This window comes from Somniosus microcephalus, chromosome 16 (assembly GCF_052327205.1).
Source record: "Somniosus microcephalus isolate GS21.2 chromosome 16, FLI_Smic_1.0, whole genome shotgun sequence".
In the NCBI taxonomy this organism is placed as follows: Eukaryota; Metazoa; Chordata; class Chondrichthyes; order Squaliformes; family Somniosidae; genus Somniosus; species Somniosus microcephalus.
The window spans coordinates 74,426,966-74,451,777 of NC_141002.1; the positions used below are offsets into that span (position 1 = coordinate 74,426,966).

A 24,812-nucleotide genomic window follows, 5' to 3' on the forward strand; every position below is an offset into this window, starting at 1 on the left:
GTTATGGTCAGGAAACCCAGAAGTGTGGGTTTTCCCGAACGTTTTGGAGTTTTAACTCTAGGACGTGTTTGAATATCTTTCCAGGTTCCCCGCCTGACAACCAACCTGATTGATAGGCTGGGTGGGGTTTAATAGGCTTAACTTGTTGGGCCTCGAGGAAACACTACTGCTCCTCCTGGCCCACAAGCAGTGCTGTAAAGGCACTTGCCTTATGGATACAGCCCTTATCGCCTCCTTTAACCTGCTCGGATTCCCGCGGCACGGGAAACCCGGCCAACCTGAGTTAAAAATCGAAACATTGTTCAAATGGAGGCATGCAGCCTGCTTAAAAGATTTCAATGATCGACCTGGCTCCTGAGAGCGGATTGGCCGCTCACCCCTTGTCCCGTCTCCATTAAAACCAGAAGTGGGCGGGCTCAAAGCAGATTGTGTTTGGATTTGAAATTTTTAATATTTTAACTTCCCACCCGACCCAAACCCACCCATTTTTGGGGGTTAAAATTACCCCAAATTTTGCAGGTCAATGACCTTTCATCAGATATGAACGTTGATACTTTTTGTCAATTAAAAATAAAATGAAAATCTTTAACTCTGTTGGCACAATGAGATGGAGAGGGGGTCAGATTTCCCAGAATTTTGTTTCCTTTATGTTAATAGCTTTGTGGGGACAGATAATAGCCTTGTAGGGGCAGATGGAGGTTCTTTACCACCCCCCCAGCCCCCGTACTGCAGTGCAAGGCTGAAGGCCTGGCGTATCCAGGTCCCGGTGGAGCTTCTGGCCATTCTGGCAGATTCCCACTGAAGCTACGGTGGGAGTTTGCTGGAATGGCCAAAGAATTTCAGCCCAGCCATCTCCTCTAGAACCAATGCTATTTTCTTTCCCTACTTCTCACCATGGCCCTCATACTGGGCACTCTTCAATTGAGTTTTGTATTCTGGGTTGTTCTGTATTGTGGATCAATATTGAATTAGGAATCAGGTTAAAACATCACAAGCTCATTTTTTTATAGGGCACTTTGAGAAAAAAGATTTTGATTCCATCTGCCTAGCCTAGAATTGAACCCAGATTCTTGAGGTGAAAGTGCAGTGTGCCACTATAACTTCCAGTTTCCCTTTAATTGAATTTTGAAACAAACTCCAGTAAATAGTGATGTGATGCCATCATCATAAAATGTGAAATAAATTATAGATGTACATCATCGATTATCGTATAAATTTATGGTATAAATTAAGCCATTAAGAAATATTTACAAATTAAAACACAAATGGACAAAGTGTATTGCCTTGAAACTGTTTGAATGTACTGTGTGCTGACTCTGGAATATGCATCTTTTCAAACAAATTTGACTCTTCAACGGTTTGACTGGCATGTTTTATTGTGTATTGTTAAATCCAAATATTGTAAATAGCACTTTGCCAAATTCCTGTTTTTTTAATGCAATAGTGTTCGGAAAGTAATAATCCAAGCTATTTTTACCTGAATAATTTTGATGATAAAACAACTGATGTTATTAATTAGGATAAATATTTAATGTATAAACTATTGTTTCAGAAAAGGCTGATGTCTGCCTGTTCCAAAGTGCCACTGCATTGAAACCTGGACAGTCACTGTTTCAGCACCTCGAAGGTGACCATTGCTACATAGCAAATTGTTTGCAAAGCACAGATCCTACCACAGAGTCTCCTTCAATGGAAGTGTCAATAGTTAACTGTTCAGCAAAATGTGAAGCTGTAAGTTTATAAACATTATAGTCATTTGATTTTTGAAAATTGCAAAACCACATGCAGGTGGAAAAATGTGTTGCAAAAAGTCTTCAGTTAATAATTACATTTTCCTATATTAAAAAAGTTATTCCCTATCTGAATCCCTCCAATCTGGCTCCCAGCCTCTCCCATACCACCAAAACGGCCCTAATCCAAATCACAAACTACATTCTCTGTGACTTTGACCATGGTGCGTTTACCCCCTTGATACTTGTGGTAAACCACTGTTTGTATTCCACTGTGTACATGCCTGGACATGCCTCGGCTGACTCCTCCCACAAGTCCTAGTATAAAGGTGACTGCTCCCCAGCCCTTTGTATTTCTGGACCGGTCGACCACTCGAGGCAGACCTTCATTCTTTTGTTAATAAAAGCCTTTAGTTACTCTCTTAACTCTCAGGCCTAGAAATTCACTAGCCTTAGCGCCGCTTTTGAGGCGCTAGAGCGACTAGCGCCAGAGTTATGGCCAGTTCAAAAATTCCCTGGGGCCCTAAAGCGGCGTTGCACCGGTAGCGCTGCGCCGGCACCGATGACGTCATCGGTGTGCGCAGCGTCCCGGTTGCCATGCCGACGGGCCCCAGCGCCGAAATTCAGTTGCGGCCGCCTCGCCCGTGGCAGCCGCAACTAAGACTCTGGCAACAGAGTCCAACATGTGTTTGCGCCGGCGCATTAAAGGCCCCGCGGCGGCCGGCCGCTTTCCCGCCGGCCGCCTGCCCGCAGCTCCCTCCCCGGACTTCTCCCCCCGCCCCCCCCCCCCCCGGAACAGATGCAAGCCCGGCACTTGTCCGAGGTGCCGGGCTCATTTTTGAAGAGATTTGCGCGGGCCGCGGCCGGGTGCAGGCAGCTCACTCACTCACAGAAACTCACAGAAACCCCACAATGCAGATAGAGGCCATTTCGGCCCATCGAGCCTGCACCGACACATATCCCACCCGATCCCCGTAACCCCTACACCAACACATATCCCACCCTATCCCCGTAACCCCACGTATTTAATCCCCCTAACACTAACGGTCAATTTTTATCATAGCCAATCAACCTAACCCAGAGGAGGCCTGCACTTCCCGAGCCTGCCGCACCGCAGCGGGCGCCGCAGCGCCGGAATAGCGCCGCAATGCGGCACGTTGCGCCAGTTTTCAGGCGCTAAAACCCTTCAGTAGCGCCGGCAGCCGTTTGGGCGCGGCGCTACTGAATTTTTGGCGCGCGCAAAGGGACTTAGCGCCGGCGCTAACTTCCGGCGCTAAAGCCCTGGCGCAGCGCAAACTCAATTTCTAGGCCTCAGTCTTTTATGAGTAATTGATAGCGCATCAATTTTATTAACAAAATTTTTATAATGGAGAAGATCCTCACACCAGCATGCCTGGACTTAGATCATCGGGAGGCGGACTCATCCACCAAGTTTACTCACTGGCTTAAGTGTTTCGAAAAATTCCTGACCGCCTCCGCAGCAATCAAATCGGACGAGGACAAACTGGATGTCCTGACCTCCAAAGTGAACCACCGAGTGTACTCGGTCATCCAAGACGCGACCTCGTACGCGGACGCTATCAAGCTCCTCAAGGACCAGTACACGCGCCCAGTGAACGAAGTGTACGCCAGGCACCTTCTGGGGAGTCGTAAACAACAACCTGGGGAATCGACCGTGGAATACCTTCAGGCACTGTCTGTGCTTGGCCGGGCCTGTGGTTGTAAGGATGTAAAGGCCGCCGTGTACACAGAGGAACTTATCCGGGACGCTTTTGTAGCGGGCCACAGATCCAATTACACCCGACAGCGACTGTTGGAGCAGAGTGACCTCGACCTCAACAAGGCCTCTGAACTCGCACTATCATTGGATGCAGCCTACCGGGGCATGGATGCCTACTCCTCTGCACCGTGGACGCCGCGGGGAATGACAGCCTGGGACACGGTAGGACCGCCTCATAGCGCCGTGCCACCCCAGCCACACCCCAGCAACGGCCCAACTACCGCAGCAGTGTCCCAAGGCCAGACAGCAGTGCCCCAAGGCCAGAAATGCTACTTCTGTGGCCAGGCAAAACACCCCAGAGCGCGCTGCCCGGCGAAAAACGCGATCTGCTCGGGCTGCGGGAAGAAGGGACACTACGCTAACGTCTGCAGGGCCAAAGCCACCCCGAACCCCAGCAGCGCCGCGTGTGGGCCATGCGGGCCGCCATCTTGGGCCTCCCCGGCCATGTGCGAACCACCGGTACAGCAGCCATTTTGGACGCCTCCAGCCACATGGGGATCATGGACGCCGCCATCTTGGACGACAGCCGGAACGCAGCAGGCCCCCAATACCGCCTCATCTGATACCCGCAGCGACACACCGACCCCTACACTGGCATCCGTTACACTGGACCAAGCGAGACCGCACCAGCTGGCCAGTTCCACAATGGACATTAAGGTAAATGGCCACGATACAATCTGCCTTTTTGACTCTGGGAGCACGGAGAGCTTCATCCACCCCGACACGGTGCGGCGTTGCTCTCTCCCAGTCCTGCCTGCGCACCAGCGGATTTCTATGGCCTCCGAGTCCCAGTCGGCGGACATCGGTGGCTACTGCATAGTGACACTCGTAGTAGACGGGACCGTGTACGATCATTTTAAACTTCTGGTCCTGTCCGACCTCTGCGCTGCCGTCCTGCTGGGGTTAGATTTTCAGTGCCACCTTAAAAGTGCTACGATGGCGTACGGTGGACCCCTACCCCCACTCACAGTCCGCAGCCAGCAGCTCCCAAATTGCCCGCCGCGCACCAGGTGCAACCTCTCCACACTCAGAGTCACCCCCCCCCCCCACTGTTTGCTAACCTCAACCCCGACTGTAAGCCCATCGCCACAAAGAGCAGGCGATACAATGCCGGGGACAGGGTTTTCATTAAAACCGAAGTGGAGCGGCTCCTGAAGGAAGGGATTATTGAGGGCAGCACCAGCCCCTGGCGAGCCCAGGTTGTGGTCGTTAAGACCGGCGAGAAGCAGCGCCTGGTCATCGACTACAGCCAGACAATAAATCGCTACACCCTGCTGGACGCCTACCCACTCCCCCGCATAGCTGATATGGTCAACCAGATCGCGCAGTACCGCGTCTTCTCGACCATTGACCTGAAATCAGCGTACCACAAGCTCCCTATCCGCCCTGAGGACCGCCAGTATACTGCCTTTGAGGCAAACGGCCGCCTCTACCACTTCCTTAGGGTTCCCTTTGGCGTCACCAACGGGGTCTCCGTCTTCCAAAGGGAGATGGACCGGATGGTAGATCAAAATGCGTTGCAGGCCACTTTCCCATATCTGGACAATGTGACCATCTGCGGCCGTGACTTGCAGGACCATGACGCAAACCTCGAAAAATTCCTCCGCACCGCCCAACTCCTGAACCTGACATATAACAAGGAGAAGTGCATATTCCGCACAAACCACCTCACCATCCTTGGCTGTGTTGTGGAACACGGAGTCATCGGCCCCGACCCCGACCGGATGCGTCCCCTTATGGAACTCCCACTGCCCCACTGCCTCAAGGCCCTGAAGAGGTGCCTAGGGTTTTTCTCCTATTATGCCCAGTGGGTCCCCTACTATGCGGACAAGGCCCATCCGCTGATCAAGTCCACCTCTTTTCCCTTGACGGCAGAGGCCCGCTTAGCCTTCCACCGTATCAAGGAAGACATTGCCAAAGCCACCATGCACGCAGTGGACGAATCCATCCCCTTCCAGGTGGAAAGCGACGCGTCCGACTTTGGCCTGGCCGCTACCCTCAATCAGGCGGGGAGACCCGTGGCCTTCTTTTCACGAACCCTCCAAGGCCCGGAGACCAGACACTCCGCTGTTGAGAAGGAGGCCCAGGCGATTGTGGAGGCTGTGCGTCATTGGAGGCACTACCTGGCCGGAAAACGATTTACCCTGCTCACTGACCAACGTTCAGTTGCTTTCATGTTTAACAACAAGCAGAGGGGCAAAATCAAAAATGACAAGATCTTGAGGTGGAGAATCGAACTTTCCACCTACAATTACGAGATCTTGTACCGGCCCGGGAAGCTCAATGAACCCCCGGATGCGCTATCGCGTGGCACCTGCGCCAGCGCGCAGATCGATAGACTGCGGGCCCTCCACAATGACCTCTGCCACCCGGGGGTCACCAGGTTCTTCCACTTCATCAAGGCCCGCAACCTGCCTTACTCTATTGAGGAGGTCAGGACCATGACCAGGAACTGCCAAGTCTGCGCTGAGTGCAAACCGCACTTTTATAGACCAGACAGGGCCCACCTGATAAAAGCCACTCGCCCCTTCGAGCGCCTGAGCGTTGATTTTAAGGGGCCTCTCCCCTCCTCCGACCGCAATGTGTACTTCCTCAATATTATTGATGAGTACTCCCGTTTCCCGTTCGCCATCCCCTGCCCGGACATGACCAGTGCCACGGTCATTAAATGTCTGAACGACCTCTTCACCCTGTTCGGTTTCCCCAGCTATATCCATAGCGACCGGGGCTCATCGTTTATGAGCGACGAACTCCGTCAGTACCTGCTAACTAGGGGTATTGCCACAAGCAGGACCACCAGTTACAACCCCCGGGGGAACGGACAGGTGGAAAGAGAAAATGCGACAGTTTGGAAGGCCGTCCTGCTAGCCTTAAAGTCTAGGGGCCTTCCAACCTCCCGCTGGCAGGATGTGCTCCCCGATGCGCTCCACTCTATTCGGTCACTGCTCTGCACTGCCACTAACGCCACCCCTCATGAGAAAATGTTTGTCTTCCCAAGGAAGTCCACATCGGGGACATCGCTACCGCCATGGCTGACGTCCCCAGGGCCGGTCCTACTGAGAAGGCACGTGAGGACCCATAAAACGGACCCCCTGGTCGAGAGGGTCGACCTCCTCCACGCCAACCCCCAGTATGCTTACATTGCATACCCGGACGGGCGGGAGGGCACAGTCTCCATAAGAGACCTTGCACCCTCGGGGGCCGCAGTAACCCACTACTCACTACCACCCCCCCCCACGATCCGATATCCAGCCCCAGCAGACGGCAGGCCTGGGCCCCGCGACCCGCTCCACATCTACGAGGACGACACGCCTGTGCCACAGCCCACGCAGGACTCGACGCCGGAAGCTCCACTACCCCTGCCGTCGCCACGCCGATCACAGCGGCAGACAAGACCTCCGGAGAGACTCCAATACACTAACTTTTAATACACTTCACCCCGCCGGACTCAATTTTAAACAAGGGGTGAATGTGGTAAACCACTGTTTGTATTCCACTGTGTACATGCCTGGACATGCCTCGGCTGACTCCTCCCACAAGTCCTAGTATAAAGGTGACTGCTCCCCAGCCCTTTGTATTTCTGGACCGGTCGACCACTCGAGGCAGACCTTCATTCTTTTGTTAATTAAAGCCTTTAGTTACTCTCTTAACTCTCAGTCTTTTATGAGTAATTGATAGCGCATCAATACTTCTGCAGCCTTTGATATGGTCAGCTATACCATTTTCCTCCAAAACCTCTTTCCAGTTGTCCATCTCTTGGTGCCATTCTTCCCTATCTGACTGTAGCCAGAGCTTCTCCAGCATTGGCTTCTCTTCCCAACCCCACGCCATCATCTCTGGAATCCCCAAGGTTTCATTCTTGACCCTCTCTTCTTGAATCTCTCTTCTTCCTCATCTACATGCTGGCCCTTGTCAGCTTCCAAATGTCTGCCAATGATACACAACTCTACCTCTCCACCAAGTCTCTTGAACCCTCCACTGCCTCTGTGCTTGTCCAACATCCAGCCTTAGATGAGTCTTAACTTCCTCCATTAAACATTGGGAAGACCAAAGTAATTGTCTTCATCTTCAACTACAAACTCTGTCCCCTTGTCATTGATTCTGCCCACCTCCCCCACTTTCTGTCTCAGGCTGAACCAGGATGTTTGCAACCTCGGTGTTCTGATTAATCCTGAGCTGAGTTTCTAACCCCATATCGTCTCCATCCAAAGACTGCCTACTTCCACCTCCGTAACATCACCTGTCCCTGCCCTTACCTCAGCCTATCTACTGCTGAAATCTTGATACATGCCTTAGTCATCTCTAAACTTAAGAAATCACACAACACCAGGTTATAGTCCAACAGCTTTATTTGAAATCACAAGCTTTCGGAGCGCTGCTCCTTCAAATAAAGCTGTTGGACTATAACCTGGTGTTGTGTGATTTCTTACATTTGTCCACCCCAGTCCAACTCCGGCATCTCCACACCATCTCTAAACTTGATTAGTCCAATTCTTTTCCTATCAGCTTTCCATCCTGCACATTCCATAAACTTCAGCTCATCCAAAACTTTGCTAGCCATATCTTATTGAGTATCGTGTCCTGCTCAACCATGCCATTCTGTCCTCACTGACCAGCTGGTTCCTCAGTGCCTCAAATTTCATATTCTGGCCCTTGTCTTTAAACCCCTATGGCCTTGCCTTCCCCTCCTTCACCCCCCTCCCCACCCCCCACTAATCTCCATAACCGCCTACAAGCCTCCAGGACTGTCCATTCCTCTCTACCTAGCTTCTTTTGTGCTCTTCCCCTTCCTTCACCCCAGCAATATTGCCCATGTCTTCAGCCATGCAACACCCACTCTCCGAATTCCTCCCTAAGCCCCTCTGCTTCTGAACCTCCTGCTTCTGCTTTAAGTCTCCTTAAAATCCACCTCTTCAACCAAGCTTTTGGCCATCCCTTCTAACCTCTCATTCATTGACTCCGTGCCCATTTTCCTCATGTATCCAAAGCACCTTGGAACGTCTTTTATGTTAAGGGTGTTCTATAAATGCAAGTTGTTGTCGGCTTTTCTCAATGAACCTATACAGCCATAATTTTTGTGAATATTGTTGATAAATGTAATTGTTATAAACGTGAATTGTATTTTACACAGTACATCCTCTTTCGAACATTCCTGTCACAAGAAATCTTGTCTTCTAAGGACAACTTCGTAAAATTTTAAAAATGCAAATACATTTTTCCTGTCTAAAATTTTTAATCTGATATTTGAAAGAACTATGTCAGACAGATTTTCCTTCTGTACAAAAAATGCCATCTCTAAATTGTTGATACTCTTAGCAGTCAAAGATGAAGTGGTACAAATGCAGGTCACCCTTATGCTGGCCACTTTACTATTATGTGCCAAGCTGCAAGAGAAATTACTCCTTTACCATGGTAACAAATTTGCTTTTCTGTAACTGTATTTAGAATCTAACAGTAAATTATGTTAACATTTATTGATATTTTGTATTATAGAAATGTAAAGCTGTGATTCTCAACAACTTTTATTGTAAATATATCAGCAATATTTTAAAAATGTTATAGATCATAACGCACAGTGATGATTTTATTGCTGTGTGTGCATCATTACACTGACACCTTCACTGCACATCTGAGTAATTATCAACATCTGTGATAAGCTTTGTCGAGCTAGTGTGAACAAGTCTACAAAGTAGACTATTAATCACAGATAATGTGATTTATGAAAACATTGAAATTTAAAATCTTTGAGTTGGTGGCATTTTCTTTGGTGGCTTTTTTACCGATCCTATAATTTTTATCCATATTGATAATTCTTCCCATAAAATTGTGTATAAATGCAACTGTTATGATCTATTGTACTAATCAACAGCATCAAGTCTATGTTCCTTCAACTGATCCCCATGTTTGCTGCGGAACCTGTAAGAATATGTCATGCACTTTTGAGGAAGATGGAAGCATTGTTTTATATAATGTAAGATTATCCACTGTATTATATTATCTCATTGTCATTTTCCTTTCCATTCTATGCAACCAAAATGTAAATCATGCTCGGAGTAGATATGCTCAGATAGAAGTGTTAGCATTTGTGTAAAGGCTAAATCTGTGAAATTGTGTGGGTTTGAAATAGGGACTTAAATTTGTAGGCCTGAATTTGCTTGCATTGGGTGATTTTACACAAATAAGAACAGTTTCCACTAGACTGCGAAGAGCTTAGATATAGACTGGCATAGCTGCCCCTCCACCCTATAAAACAGCAAAACTTGATGCATATGTTGTCCATTATACTGCTGCGTTTCTCCCACAAGCAGTCACTGCTATGCCTAAACTATGGGGATTTGAAGCTAGTTGATTGATCCTTCAATTAGAAGAACTTTAATTATTAATATAGAAGGCAACTTGATTCTGAGGTGGGACAGAGAATGTTATGCTGAGGTGTGGCACAGGAGTGTGATGAAATTGTGTGCTAGATGTACAATTTTTAGAACATAGATTTAAAAAATATATGGATCAATATTTTAAAATTTTTATTAAAAAAATTAAAGATACACCAACAAAATTTTAACTTCTATTGGACAGGTTTCAGAAATGAAAAGTGTATTGGATATTTTTTGTTTCCGATTGATCTACTTATCTTGTTGTATATTTCAAAAATGTTAACTATTTAGTATCTTTTGAATTGTTGCTAGAAGTGCTTCTTGGTCATTGTAAATAATGCTAAATTAAAAGTGAATTTAGCAAAATATGTCATCTAAAATATTTTAACTCACTTCTACTAATCATTTTTCACTCCAGGCAGGAATGTCTTGGGTTGCCAACTGTATCAGATATGAGTGTCTGGAGACTGCTATTGGAGTTGTGATGCTTGGCTCTGGAATTGTCTGCCCACCATTTAATGAGACTGAATGCATACAGGTTTGTACATTTGTCATTAGAGCAATAACAGATCGCTTCTGTTTAGATAGTTTGGGGAGAGCTGTCCAACTTTCGGAGCAGGAGCTACAACCAGTGAGTGGGCTACGTATGATTTCACAAAACTGCAAGACCTCCATATACAGAAAATCCAAACATCGGCAAGCATAACAATGCAGACACTCCATAAAAAAAAAACAAAGCCCCCTCACACACAAAAAAACAAAAGCCCACACACACAAAAATCTAAACATTCCCTGCAAAAATTAGCTGGCTGCTGTACATCAATTACTATTGCTTTTCACTTCCTGGTCGGGTCCACAACAACCTGCTGCGTTCCACTGTCGCTTGTACCTAATTGTCTTCTCCTCTCCTGCCGCATCCACGTCTGCTGCCGCCCAAAGTTTGAAAACATGGAAGATTCAACCTGAGTTCTTTAAACGTCACGAACTAGAATAATTGGTAAATGCTAATTGATACAAAAGGACTGATTAGTCTAAAATTGATCAAGGAACGCCTTTTTTAATTCTCTGGAATACTCTGTTTATTACATCATTTTTAATCAACATACAATAGGGTACATTTTCATCTTTGGTGATTCTGGCATGGGACTTCATGTGTAAGGAGCACATATTAAAAGGTTAGTCCAGCGTCTTCTCACCCAGTGTCTTCTCGCTCACTGGAATCAGTTTTTCCTGATTTTTGTACTTTTTTCTTTTTGCAGAAAGGGGGAGTTATAAAGCTTTACGTGGACGGTTGCTGCAAGACTTGTAAGTGAACAAGGCTGCATATTATGCTTGTTTGGCTTTGGTTTTGGATAGCTGTGGTACACTCCTGAACTGCTGGGAAAAATGAAGGATTAAAAAAAGCATGTAGTATTTGAATCAGTCTGAACGGCAATCCGTTAACGTTTTAAACAACAGTTGTGAACGTTTTGTTGCACTGCTTATTTGGGGCTGCAGTATCATAAATGCAGGCTGCTGATATGGTTAATCTCAAATTTATTCTGGAGTATAACTGTTAAATAAAGATAAGAGGAGCGATTTATCCTAATCCTCTTTTGAAGTATAATTTGGAAATGCTATTCAGTGTCGATATGGAAAGGAGTAACGTCATCTCAATTCAGTTTGAAAATATGAAGTCTTTCGGTAGAATTCTGAAAGGTAATTTTAAAGTTCAAGGGGGAGAAATTCAGTATTGCCCCATTTGGGGCGCAATTATCGGCTGGGCGCAAAGATTAGTGCCTGGCGCTAATTATCGCCTCCGACTGCAAACTTGGCTTTTATCGCCCCTGGAGGTGATTGGAGAGCTAAATCAAGCGCTACACACCTGTCTTAAGGCGCAAAGGCCGAGGAGCGAGGCGCTACCTCAGAGCGCTGGCGAAGCTCATGTGATGTCAGTCAGCAATGGAACACAGACGCAATGGCACCGGCCAGTTCTTAAAGGGGAGGGGGTTGATCTTGCTCTCCATCCACATCCTGCTCATTGCAGCCTTGAATCTCGGCCTGGAGGGACCTGTACATCAAATCTGCTGGAAAGAACAATGGAGAGGCCCAGGGAAAGTGCTCAGAGTACAGCCCCCACAGTCTCTTCTAAATCGATACAAGGGCAAATCAAAATGAACCTGCAAAGTGCTGCTCAGTACCCAAAACTCCTTCACACAGCGTTGAATCTCTCCAGAAGTTTCTCTCTCAGAATGTGTGGTGCAAAAATGTCACCAACAAAAAAAGGCAGGAAGTGGTCGCCTTTAAATAGCGCTCCCCCAGTCACTTCCTGACTGCAAAATGCTCCCCTCAACCTGTCGTTGCTAGCGGCAGGCGGTAAGGCAGGGGGTGACACTCAATAGCCGGTCCGGGGCGCTACCAGTGCATTGCACACTCGACTGACGTCATGATCTGCCGGCGCAGGAGATCGTGGCGGTAGTGTTTAGCGCTGCCACAAAATGTCTAGTTAATTTCGTGAGCGGCGCAAACATCGCCGCGCACAGGCGCTAGTTGCTTTGCGCCCCATTAGCGCCCTCTTAAGGTGCTAACGGGAGGCGCAAACCAACTGAATTTTCCCCCCCAAGTTTTTTTATTTTGCCTATAGACTTAAGTATTTCGATCAAGTACAGTGCAGGCAAGAGCAATACATGCTGTATAGAGCCTATTGCTAACCTGTCGGATTTCAATTTTCAGTAACCTTTGGTAGCTGGGGAGTAGAATGCAACTTTTCATGATTTCTCTCACCTCTTAATATTTCGTTCTTTATTTTCCTTGTTTCAATCTTTTATTTCCATTGTTTCTATCCTAATTTGTTTCATTTTTTTCTTGTCACTTTTTTTAGCTTAACACTATTTTTGTTTACCTCTCATTTCCTTTCAAATCCTTTTGTTCAAGTCTTTATATATTTTTCCTTTTTTTAGGTAGGCAGTGTACTTTCATTTTCATTTGGTGGTAGACCTACCCCTCAACTGTGCCATTTTATTTGGGAATCCCAACATTAAAAGCGCCAATGATAAAAGTAGAATTGGCACATAAGGCCTCTCAAGACAGTATTGTCAGCTGATTTGCCAGTTATACAGTTAAATACCTTCCTGAATTCTATCCGTTGATGAAAGATGACATGTTGAGAGGTATGGTGGTAGCAAGGCTAATGACCCGTCAATGACACTTACTGGGGTCAGAATCCTAAAGCCCTGGGAGGGAAGAGATAGACTTTGGAGAGGATCCTAGTTATGCCACATCTGTCCCTTTTTGCCCCATCAGAATTGTGGCCTACGTTATTATGGGAATAGGTACATAATGTGTGAGTTCCTGGCATTTGGTACTGCTAAAAGCCTCAGGGCGAGGAGGGTTACAACTTAAATAGCCTGTTTCTGTATGACAATCAATTACAATAGGGAAACCACAAAATTCAAAAACGGGTAATTTAAATTTTTTTAAAAATCATCTCGTGGCCCAGCTGGCCCACTGACAGCCCATCTGAAACTACATACACATTTGCTGTTGTGCAAACTTAACCTCTTTAAAGCAAACTTTAACTGAAAAGCACACTTGAAAAATTATTTCTATATCCTTACTGTGGGACTACATCCAGAAACGTCACAGTCTCTGACCCCAGAAAGAGTTCCAGGGTCAGGGTCACAAATAATAGGTGTGCTTAAGTCCTGCCCCACAAAGGATCCATCACCATTACAACAGAAAGGAAATTCAAGGCCATTATCGTACAGATTGAAATCAGTGTAGAACTTAGTCTTTCATTGCACAACTGCAGCCTGACCTCGTTTCCCAATCAATGTACAGTTGGTACAAAGGCAGCCATTAGTGGACTCACTATTTTGCTTGTTAACCCAGAGATGGGATAAAGGGCGTAGGACAGCTGGGCTAGGAGCAGACTAACACAACAATCAATAAAGTAAATTGGAAATAAAACTAAAAAAGTGATGAGGACACTTTAAAGCTGCATTTGCTTTTGTTTTATTTTTCTCTTTTGGACTCTTCTTTTCCTTCCTTTCTGTCATTGTTTCATGTGTAAGTTTCAAGGGTCTTTTCAATCTATTTTCCCTAATTTCTTACTGATGATGCTTTAATTCCTAGTTTTATTTTTCTATTCTTTTTATATGTTCTTTATGTTCCTTCCTCTAATTGTAACTTTGTGTTTTTTCCCTAATAAGGAAAATAGCAAATCTTAGACTTAAAGAAATATGACACATATTTAAAGAAAGTCCTATAATAATAAATAAATGTTCACTTACTATCTGTGCATTCAAATATTATTTGCATATATAATTACTATAATGGACTGGTCTGCACACTATAGCCCTTCATCAGCTTGATCGGTTTACTTTACACATTCCTAAAAGACTACAAGTATACACGTTTGAAAGGGACGATAACTGGATAATTTGAATGCACACTATTTATACTAATTTTAAGCAGAAAGAAAAGAATATGTCCAACTCTTACAATTTTATGGTTTTCTCTGAGCAGCAGTGACCAAGAAAATACAGCAAAGAAGCTGTGCTGTTAAGAACGGGGCCTTTTTTTTAACTATTTATGGTCTTAGTTCATTGAAGGTCAAAGGTTATGAATTAGGCCACTTTAAAACAGTATCCTCTTGAGATAATTGTGCCACATAACATAAAATAACATTCGCTAGCTGTGCTATTATTTAGTGCAATTCCGCTGAAAGAAAACCGTAAAATTATAAGAGGTGGACATTTTTTTGCAGCCTTTTAGGAAAGTTTAAAGTAAACTGATCATGCCAATGTATTTTGAATCTTCAACACCCATCATAAAATGTATGTATATTCCAATGGAAATCCTTTCGAAAGGAACCAGTTCATAGGAGCACAAAAACTGTTATACTTCAGAATTATATATATTTGTTTAAACTGATGTGGCTGCAGAGAATGCACCTAAATCCAAATCACCTGCTTACATGTGATTCTTTAGTGGTACTTTGATTTATAAACATGCCATCACAGACTAAAAGCATGTGCACTTGAATGGCCTTTCAAGTTCAACACCAGCATGTGTTCATATGCATTCCTTTATGACATAAACCTATTCTTATATACCAGCTTGATTTAATGCATGCCAGATATGTAATATTTCAATGTAATTTATACTGTTATTTTATATTAAACTGATATTGATAATTCTGCCAGGTTCTGGATTGGGTTTATTACCTTTTACCATTAGTCCAGTAGTCCCAACTGGTAGTACTAACTGTGACACAGGTACTATTCCCATTATGTATTTTCTTTATAATTTCAGTATTTTCAACAAAAAAATGTATTATAAATCTATTATATGTGAAATGCATCGTATTAGAATTATTCAGAACAAGCACAAAATGCGTTTTATATGTTACATAGAATCTACAGTACAGGAGCAGGCCATCTGGTCCAACTGGTCTATACCAGTATTTACAATCTACATAAGCCTCCTCCCACTCTAATTATCTCTTCCTACCTTGCCACCATATCCCTCCATTCCCTTCTCCCTCATGTATGCATCAACCCTCTGCTTGAATGCATCAATGCTATGTGCTTCAGCCAATCCATGTGGCAATGAGTTCCACATTCTTACCACACGCTGTGTAAATAAATTCCTCCTAAGTTCTTTATTTGATCTGTTAGTGGGTATCTTATATTTATGCCCCCTTGTTCTGAACTCACCAACAAGTGGAACACTTTCTCCACATCCACCCTATTGAAGCCCTTTATAATTTTAAAGACCTGTTTTACCTGTTTCTCCTCTTAATCTTCTCTTTTCCAGACAAAAAAGTGCCTGTTCAATCTTCCTTGATAGTTGCATCCTCTCAATTCTGGTAACGTCCTTGTAAATCTTTTCTGCACTTTCTCCAGTGCTTCAACTTCAGTTTTGTCGTTTAGAGATAAGAACTGCAGACAGTACTCAAAGTATGGTCTAACAAGATTCTATATAAATTTAACATTACCTTGCTGCTTTTGTATTCTATTCGTCCCACCAAAATGAACCACCTCACGCTTTGCTTTTTTGAATTTCATTTGCCATTTATCCACCCACTCTGCAAGCCTCTTTCTGTGTTCCTGTATTTTGGTGCAGTCGTCGACATTATTAGCTATACCCCCCAGATTGGGTATCATCTGCAAATTTCAACACCATACCTCCAATTTCTGAGTCCAAATCATTTATGTATATAGTGAACAACAGTGGTCCCAGCACTGATCCTGCGAGACACCACTTCCCACTTTCTGCCAGTCTGAGAAACTTCCGTTGACTCCTACCCTCTGTATTCTTTTTTTTATAGCCATCTTTAAATCTATTTTGCTATGTAAACCCGGACTCCACACACCCTTACCTTTGCCTTGAGCCTCTTGTGTGGTGCCTTATCGAAAGTGTGTATGTGTTGGGGTTAATGAATAGATATCAGCACAGATTTCTTCTTACAGCACTTGGGCATAAAGGTTTGCCTAGGTAGAGCACATAGAGGTAAACTGGATGGGGAGCATGATTGATTTTTCCATGCCATTAAATTCATGGATAGAAAATCAGGCAAGCTCTGCTATGGACATGCAATCCTCCAAACCCAATTTACTTCCATGTGTTCTGCTCCCGGAAATCTTTACAACGAAGTACGCTAAGAAGAGAGTCTGCACTATTATAGTTTTGTAGCATTGTACTTATCATTTCTTATTCCTTAATCACCCTATCTTCCAACTAACAACATCCAAAGATGTGCGGGTTAGGTTGATTGGCTATGATAAATTGACCCTTAGTGTTAGGGGGATTAAATACGTGGGGTTACGGGGATAGGGTGGGATATGTGTTGGTGTAGGGGTTACAGGGATCGGGTGGGATATGTGTCGGTGCAGGCTCGATGGGCCGAAATGGCCTCTATCTGCACTGTGGGGTTTCTGTGATTCTGTGATTCTGTGATCTGCTATAGCCCATATGTGCACTTTGGAGGATGGGCACTCATGCTCCTATCTACAATTGGAGAAGAACTGAAGTGAAGTCCTTCTGTCACCACTTCACCCAGCAAATAAAATCATTATATAATTTTTTTTTACATGGAAGCTGTGATGGATGTAGAATTGCAACCTGCTTCATATTATTATTGTCTGTATTGTATCTTTTCCTATGAAATTTAAGAAAGGTGTGGCATCACCGAATTTCTCGGCCACTATTTCAGTGAGTAAGCAATAAATCGATGTAACTGGCTGCCTAGGGAGATGGTGGCAGCAAATAGTGTTGATTCCTTCAATGCAAATTAGATAGATTTTCAGAAAATGATAGAAACATAGCAAAATAGGAGCAGGAGTAGGCCATTCGGCCCTTCAAGCCTGCTCCGCCATTCAACACGATCATGGCTGATCCTCTATCTCAATACCATATTCCTGCTCTCTCCCCATACCTCTTGATGCCTTTTGTGTCTAGAAATCTATCTATCTCCTTCTTAAATATATTCAGTGACTTGGCCTCCACAGCATTCTGTGGTAGAGATTTCCACAGGTTCACCACCCGCTGAGTGAAGAAATTTCTCCTCATCTCAGTCCTAAATGTCCTCCCCCGTATCCTGAGACTGTGACCCCTCGTTCTAGAACCCCCCTCCCCAAGCCAGGGGAAACATCCTCCCTGCATCCAGTCTGTCTAGCTCTGTCAGAATTTTATACGTTTCAATGAGATATAGACGATAATATTTTGGGATGCAGTATGTGAGCAATTTGATACATGGCAAATGGTAAGTGTAGCATGTTTAGGAGAAATAGGTGACCTATGGTTCCCAAAGCTTTCCATCACGGAGGGAGTTTCTTCACCTCATATCTGGGTCTGTTGTAGACTAAGTGATAGAGATTGATTGCCATGATTAGTCAACAACTCCCTTATAATTGTATCATGCGACTACCAGGATGTTAGAAGGTGAACGGGATGACTGAGGTCATCTATTCCAATGTCCCTACATAGAGAAATTTTGTGAGTGGGCAAAATTATGCCGGATGGAGTTCAATGTGGAGAAGTGTGAGGGCATCCAATCTGGATCTGAGATAGACAAATCAAAACATTTACTTAAAGGCAAGAGATTAGGAACTGTGGAGGAGCAAAGGGATTTGGGTATCCATGTACACATCACTAAAAGCTGGCACACAGATACAAAAAGTAATCAAAGAGGTTAATGGAATGCTGGCCTTTATCCCAAGGGGGCTAGAATACTGAGGGGTGGAAGTTAGATTAAGCTCTGGTTAGACCCTATTTAGAGAACTGTGTTCACTTCTGGACACTGCACCTCGGGAAGGATATATTGGCCTTGGAGGAGTGCAGTGTAGATTCACCAGAATGATACCAGGGCTAAAAGGGTTATATTATGAGGACACGTCGCACAGACTAGGCTTGTATTCCATTAAGTATAGAAGATGAATTGAAGTGTTTAAGATGATTAAAGGAGTTGATAGGGTAGACAGAGAGAAACTTATTCCAAGGTAGGGGAGTCCAGAACAAGGGGACATAACCTTAAAATTAGAGCTCAGCCGTTCAGGGGTGATGTCAGGAAGCACTTCTTCACACAAAGGGTAATGGAAATCTGGAACTCTCTTCCCCCAAAAAGCTGTTGAGGCTAGGATGATTGAAAATTTTAAAATGGAGATTGATAGATTTTTGTTAGACAAGGGTATCAAGGGTTATGAAATCAAGGCGGGTAGATGGAGTTAAGATGCAGATCAGCCATGATCTAACTGAATGGCGGATCAGGTAGTAGGGGCTGAATGGCCTACTCCTGTTCCTATAACTGGTGAGACAGGATTAAAGGATAAAACCAGCTATGAATTGGATTACATGTGTTTGCTTGTTGAATTCAGATTGGTTGTTACTTACCTGAAATTCTTAATTTAGAAAACATTCTGAAATTAAAAAAAACAGAAAATGCTGGAAATACTCAGCAGGTCAGGCAGCATCTGTGGAGAGAGAAACAGAGTTAACGTTTCAGGTCGATGACCCTTCGTCAGAACTGGAAAACATTGGAGATGTAACAGGTTTTTAAGCAAGTGTAGGGGCAGGGAGAGGGGGGAGGGGGGGCAAGAACAAAAGGGAAGGTCTGTGATAGGATGGAAGGCAGGAGAGATTAAGAGACAAAAGGGATGATGGTGCAAGGCAAAAGGAGATGGTAATGGGAGAAGTTAAGAAACAAAAGATGACTCGAGATGAAGTATAACTGGCAATGGCAGGATGATCAACAGCTGCCATGTATATTGATGACTGTATCAGTGCCGTTTCCTGTTCTTGCCCTGAACTAAAACATTTCATTCACTTTGCTTCCAATTTCCACCCTTCCCTCACCTTCACATGGTCCATCTCCGACTCTTCCCTTCCCTTCCTTGGCTTCCCTGTCTCCATCTCTGGGGATAGGCTATTGACAAACATTCACTATAAGCCCACTGACTCCCACAGATACTTGGACTACACTTCATCCCACCCCGCTTCCTGTAAGGACTCTATTCCATTCTCTCAGTTTCTCCGCCTCCGCCGCATCAGCGCTGACGATGCCACCTTCCATACTAGTGGTTCCGACATGTCTTCCTTTTTCCTCAACCAAGGATTCCCCTCTACCATGGTTGACATGGCCCTTGACTGTATCCATTCTATTTACTGCACTTCTGCTCTCACCCCTTCCCCTCCCTCCCGGAACCACGATAGGGTTCCCCTTGTCCTCAACTTTCACCCCACCAGCCTCCACATTCAACGGATCACTTCCGCCATTTCCACCACCTCCAACGTGATCCCACCACCAAACGCATCTTCCCCTCACCTCCCCTTTCAGCATTCCGAAGGGACCGCTCCCTCCGCGACACCCTGGTCCACTCCTCTACCACCCCCAACACCCCTTCCCCTTCACCTGGCACCTTCCCGTGCAAGTGCAGGAGATGCAACACCTGCCCTTTTACCTCCTCCCTTTCCACTGTCCAGGGCCCCAAACACTCCTTCCAGGTGAAACAGCGATTTACCTGTACTTCTTACAATTTAGTATACTGTATTCGCTGCTCACGATGTGGTCTCTTCTACATTGGGGAGACCAAACGTTCAGCCAGTAAGGGTGACCCCGAGCTTCCGGTTGCCTGTCACTTTAATTCTCCGCTCCACTCCACCTTTGACCTCTCTGTCCTCGACCTCTTACACTGTTCCAATGAAGCTCAATGTAAGCTCGAGGAACAGCCCCTCATCTTTCGATTAGGCACTTTACAGCTGGACTCAACATCCAGTTCAACAATTTCAGACCATAACCTCGGCCCCTACCATTTCTTTTCTCTCTCTCTCATGGCAGCTGTTGATCATCCTGCCATTGCCATTTACACTTCATCTCGAGTCATCTTTTGTTTCTTAACTTGTCCCATTACCATCTCCTTTTGCCTTGCACCATCGTCCCTTTTGTCTCTTAATCTCTCCTGCCTGCCATCCTATCACAGGCCTTTCCTTTTGTTCTTTCCTCCCCTCCCCCCTCTCCCTGCCCTTACACTTGCTTAAAACCCTGTTACATCTCCAACTTTTTCCAGTTCTGATGAAGGGTCATCGACCTGAAATGTTAACTCTGTTTCTCTCTCTGCAGATGCTGCCTGACCTGCTGAGTATTTCCAGCTTTTTCTGTTTTTATTTCAGATTTCCAGCATCCGCAGTATTTTGCTTCAGAAATTAAACAGTTTGTTGTGACATAATGTAGGATAAATCATGCAGAAAAGAATAGAAAACAGTTGTGTTTTACAGTCCCTTCCTAAAGGAAAGCAAAAAAAACCTTGCATTTATATATCACCTTATCGCATCTCTACATCTCAAAGCACTTCACAAACAATTGCTTACTTTGAAGTGTGAAACAGTTGTTATGTAGACATATGCCTACAGAATTTTATTATAACTTTATGATATGAAATAATTTTGATTAAGCAAATTTCATTCTATTGTATTAGCAAAACAATCAGACCAGAAAGTTCTGTCAGATACCATTCGGTAATTGGAATAGCTGATAAGTAAAATAATAACAGTACAATAAATTAATAATTGCGCAGTACGAAATTGCAACGGCTGTCATAGTTGTTGCCACATAAATTAACTTCTATTACACAAACATTTTAAAGCAGCTAACTGAGATTCGACTTGATGCCAATTACTTTAATTCTTGTTTTACTGTGCATCAAAATTAAGTAAATGACAATAAAACATTTTTTTTATATAATTGGTCTTAATATCTATTTACTATACGTGAAACAAATAAGAGCACAACTTTACGTTAATGTTAACATTTGCTTGCAATTTTGTATTAATAATTTGTGCTAATATTTCAGACTCTTTAATGTGTCCATTTATTACTAGGCAAAGAAGATGCAAGGTCCTGCCGGAAATTAGATGTCAAAATGATCATAAGAAAAGATGACTGCCGCACCACTGGCGCTGTATGTATAACTCTACCTTTTATTTCCATCCTACTCCATATAACCCAGTTTTGCCATTATGGCTTAAAATAGAAATGTAGCTTTATAGTGTGCAATTGCCAGAAGTATTACATCCAATCCCACAAGCTCCATTGACAAAGACACTGGAGCAGTTGCCGTGACCTCACTGCTCACCTGGTAGAGACCAGTCAACTTAGCTCTGACCCAGCATTAAATGTGGAACTGCATAACTCAGTGCCACACCACAGAGTGCATGTGCTAAGCATTTAAGCATATCAAATGCCATCATATTGTTAAGGAAGTGATTTAGAACATTTAAAGAAAACAATTGAGCCGTTCAGTTTTACTGCAGGATGAACGTTCTTCATGATTCTTAATTCTTTCCAGGTCATTGTGGCTTCTTGTGATGGTAAGTGCCCATCTGCTATGATATTCAACACTAATATCAACAGCTATGCAAAATTCTGCAAATGCTGCAGAGAAGTTGAGCTCACAGATCAGACTGTGCCACTTTTCTGTGCCGGAAATTCTACTTGGATTACCTTTACGTTTCAAGAGCCAACAGACTGTTCCTGTCGGTGGAATTAAACAATTCTTATTATGAGTCAATCATACTATTACAGAATGGCCTAGAAATTGGTTGATGCCTTGCCTGAAAAATGGGCGTTTAAGTGTCCAATATGGCGAGCAGCGTGCGTGTGCTCATTCCGCACTGGAAGTGCAATGCCCACCGTATTGGTGAAGGCAGAAAAAGAGGGGTCTAGAACCTACGCCTGAAACTGGCATTGGGCCCTTTGCATATGCAGAGAAGGAATCTAACTCCTGTTTCAGGTCCCCTCCTTAAATTTGTCTGCCCTGAATGCTGCCAGCATCAGGCAGTAACGTTCAGGAAAACCAGGTCTGCATGTGCCCTAAAAGGGACCACTGGAGGCTGCCACCAAAAAGGTAAGGCTTTAAAAAAATGCTTACCTGAATGTGGAACCAGGAGGAGCAGTAGTGCTTCTTCTGGCTCCACAGTAGTGCCAAAGACCATTGTTGGCCCCCGCACGGACCTGAAATTCAACTTTTTTTCACCACCGAGCTGCCTGGGGCCACCCAGCATGCGTTCGCAGCTCACTGGTCTTACATAAATGAAGCCCAACACCCAATACCGGGTGTGCCTTAGGCCTACCTGTTCTGGCACAGAGAGCATTCCAACGTGAACCAATTTCTAGGCCAATGGATCTTCAAATACACATTTCCGAATATTACCTACAAGTCTGCAAATTTTTTGTTGAATGCTTTACACTAAACATTTGTAAATTAACTAGAATTAATTAATTTTTTGTGGTAACTTGTCAACAGTGACAGTGATGTAAGGTTATTTAATCAAATAAAATTTGTATTAAGCTACTTTAGATATTTAGCAAGAATTATATATTATACTTGTCACTGTTTTGAGTACATGATAAATGTTCTTGTTTTGTAATACAAACATGGGTAAAAAATTTACTTACATATGTATTTCTTACTTTGCACTGAGTATATTGCATGAATTTCATAACTAGTTGAAATTGTTTTTCCTTCTGATCATTTATGCCAGACAGTTAACTTGTGTAGACTGTCTACAAAATTGCATTGTTCATGAATTGCTGGCACTATCAATTGTAAATTATAGTGTAGCACAATTTATTTTCTAAACTCACTTTCAAACAATTACCAACATTCTTTGCTGAAAACTGAAAAATTGCAATAAATGATTTGTGGCTTCTAAAAGTCCACTGTTAACTAAATTTATTTTCAACATTTCTTGGATTGACAACATGATATAAAAAAAACACTTAATAGTGTTTTGCAAACTGACCATTAAGCAGGCACCACTAATAGCAAAATGCTAACCCTAATTACTGTATATTGCACAACAATTACATGTTGAAAGCAGGTTATAATGGCAGTATAAGAGAAAAAATGAAATCTAATGCCTGCATCAATAAATATGCACAAAAAGCAAAAAAAGGTGAGTATACTGGATTAAGTACTGTACTCAAATGGAGAAACTGTTCGAAATGAATTGATTGCAACAGTCAGATGTCGAGCAGTCAATTTTTCTTGGCGAAACTTTCTGCCCAGTCCTGAATTTGCAAGCCAAAAACATAAATCCATAATGATATATATTACCTCATATTTATGTAACCCCTTTACGGTTCTCTAGATATATGTGAGATGTGGTCTCTGTTGTAGACAGTATTCTATAGTCCAGTAAGGAGATCACTACTACAATGGCTTAATTCTAATTATCTTACTTTATAGTTTTAACGTCAGACAGTATAAGAAGATTACAGGCCAATGAACTAAATTAGACGTTTGCATACATTAGAATGAATCTAGACATAATAAACATACATTCTACATTTACATGGATTCAAAGGAGAATCTGTCCCTGTGTCCAAATTCGAGTGCACTCTTTCGTTGGCGCGCTTAAGTTGGAGCTCATGGTATGTATAATGTCTGCAAGACTTACGACTCCGAACCCCTTCGTTGAATTCTCTTCATGATCACTGAATCCCACTTTGAGTTCTGGATGCAGAGCAACTAATACGAAGGGCGGCGGCCGAGTTTGGAAACCCGGGACGGGATGCGGCAGCCATTTGCCTCCTGAGCCCTCTTTTCAGAGCTCCTGCCCTCTTCTCTTCCAGTCGCTCCTTTTTCCTGCTCGAAAACCCCGACTCCACCCCTTCCTCCTGGGGTTTCTGCCTGGAGACTGCGCAGCCTCACTGTCTGCAACAGTTGATACTGGTGCAGAATTATGGAAAGTCTGCTCTTAGTCACATTGTGTCCTTAAAAGTTCTTGCCGTACCTTCACATGGGCAACTTTAACCCAGGGATTTATAACAATGATAATACAGTGTCTAAGTTAAAGATTGATAACCATACTTAGCGTACATAACATTTCCAGTGGGTATTACACTCCCCCCTACCAAATATAGGCATGTCCCCATGACTAATGAACTTTACACATAAGGGGTTGCATGCTTCCCAACCATGTATAAAGGGAGGTAACATATCGAACCGTAGGGGCTATCATTACACTTGGCACTCCTAGTGTACTGTATGTCAATCTTTCAGGAACCTTCTTAACTCGCTGTGAGCTCCTTATTTCGGATACCTGGTCTTCAGTTCCTTCAACTACGTTGGAGGCGTTGGTTCCTTTGTTATCATGCCTTTCAGTCTCTTTTATCTCCTTCTCGGGAGCATCTGGTTCTTCCCAGACCATGTCCAAGTCTGAGCTAAATGGTTCAGACAATTCATCCAGATTCTGTCTTATGCGTCTTTCTGGGAGGTCGTACCATAGATCCCATTCTTCATCTTCCGACTCATCAGGTTCCTCATGATCCACACACTGTGTCATGGGTTTTCTGTCTTCTGGAACAAAGTTTTCCTGGTTTCTCGTTTTTTTCCTTCTTCTTCTCTGCAGGGTTCTCCTACTAGGTGTCGGCTCATTATCCGCTGG

General features: G+C 44.1%; 1 protein-coding gene across 1 annotated transcript in view; it reads left to right on the forward strand.

The window, feature by feature from the left end:
- Window positions 1-23,072, forward strand: part of otogl (otogelin-like) — a 237,127-nt gene extending 214,055 nt beyond the window's left edge. Inside the window, exons 48-53 of the mRNA XM_086009727.1 lie at window positions 1,553-1,731; window positions 9,380-9,481; window positions 10,303-10,422; window positions 11,144-11,189; window positions 21,243-21,322; window positions 21,710-23,072. Coding sequence (XP_085865853.1) covers window positions 1,553-1,731; window positions 9,380-9,481; window positions 10,303-10,422; window positions 11,144-11,189; window positions 21,243-21,322; window positions 21,710-21,910 — 728 coding nt within the window. The 3' untranslated portion in view covers window positions 21,911-23,072. The remainder of the gene's footprint in view (window positions 1-1,552; window positions 1,732-9,379; window positions 9,482-10,302; window positions 10,423-11,143; window positions 11,190-21,242; window positions 21,323-21,709) is intronic.
- The last annotated feature ends 1,740 nt before the right edge of the window (window positions 23,073-24,812 follow it).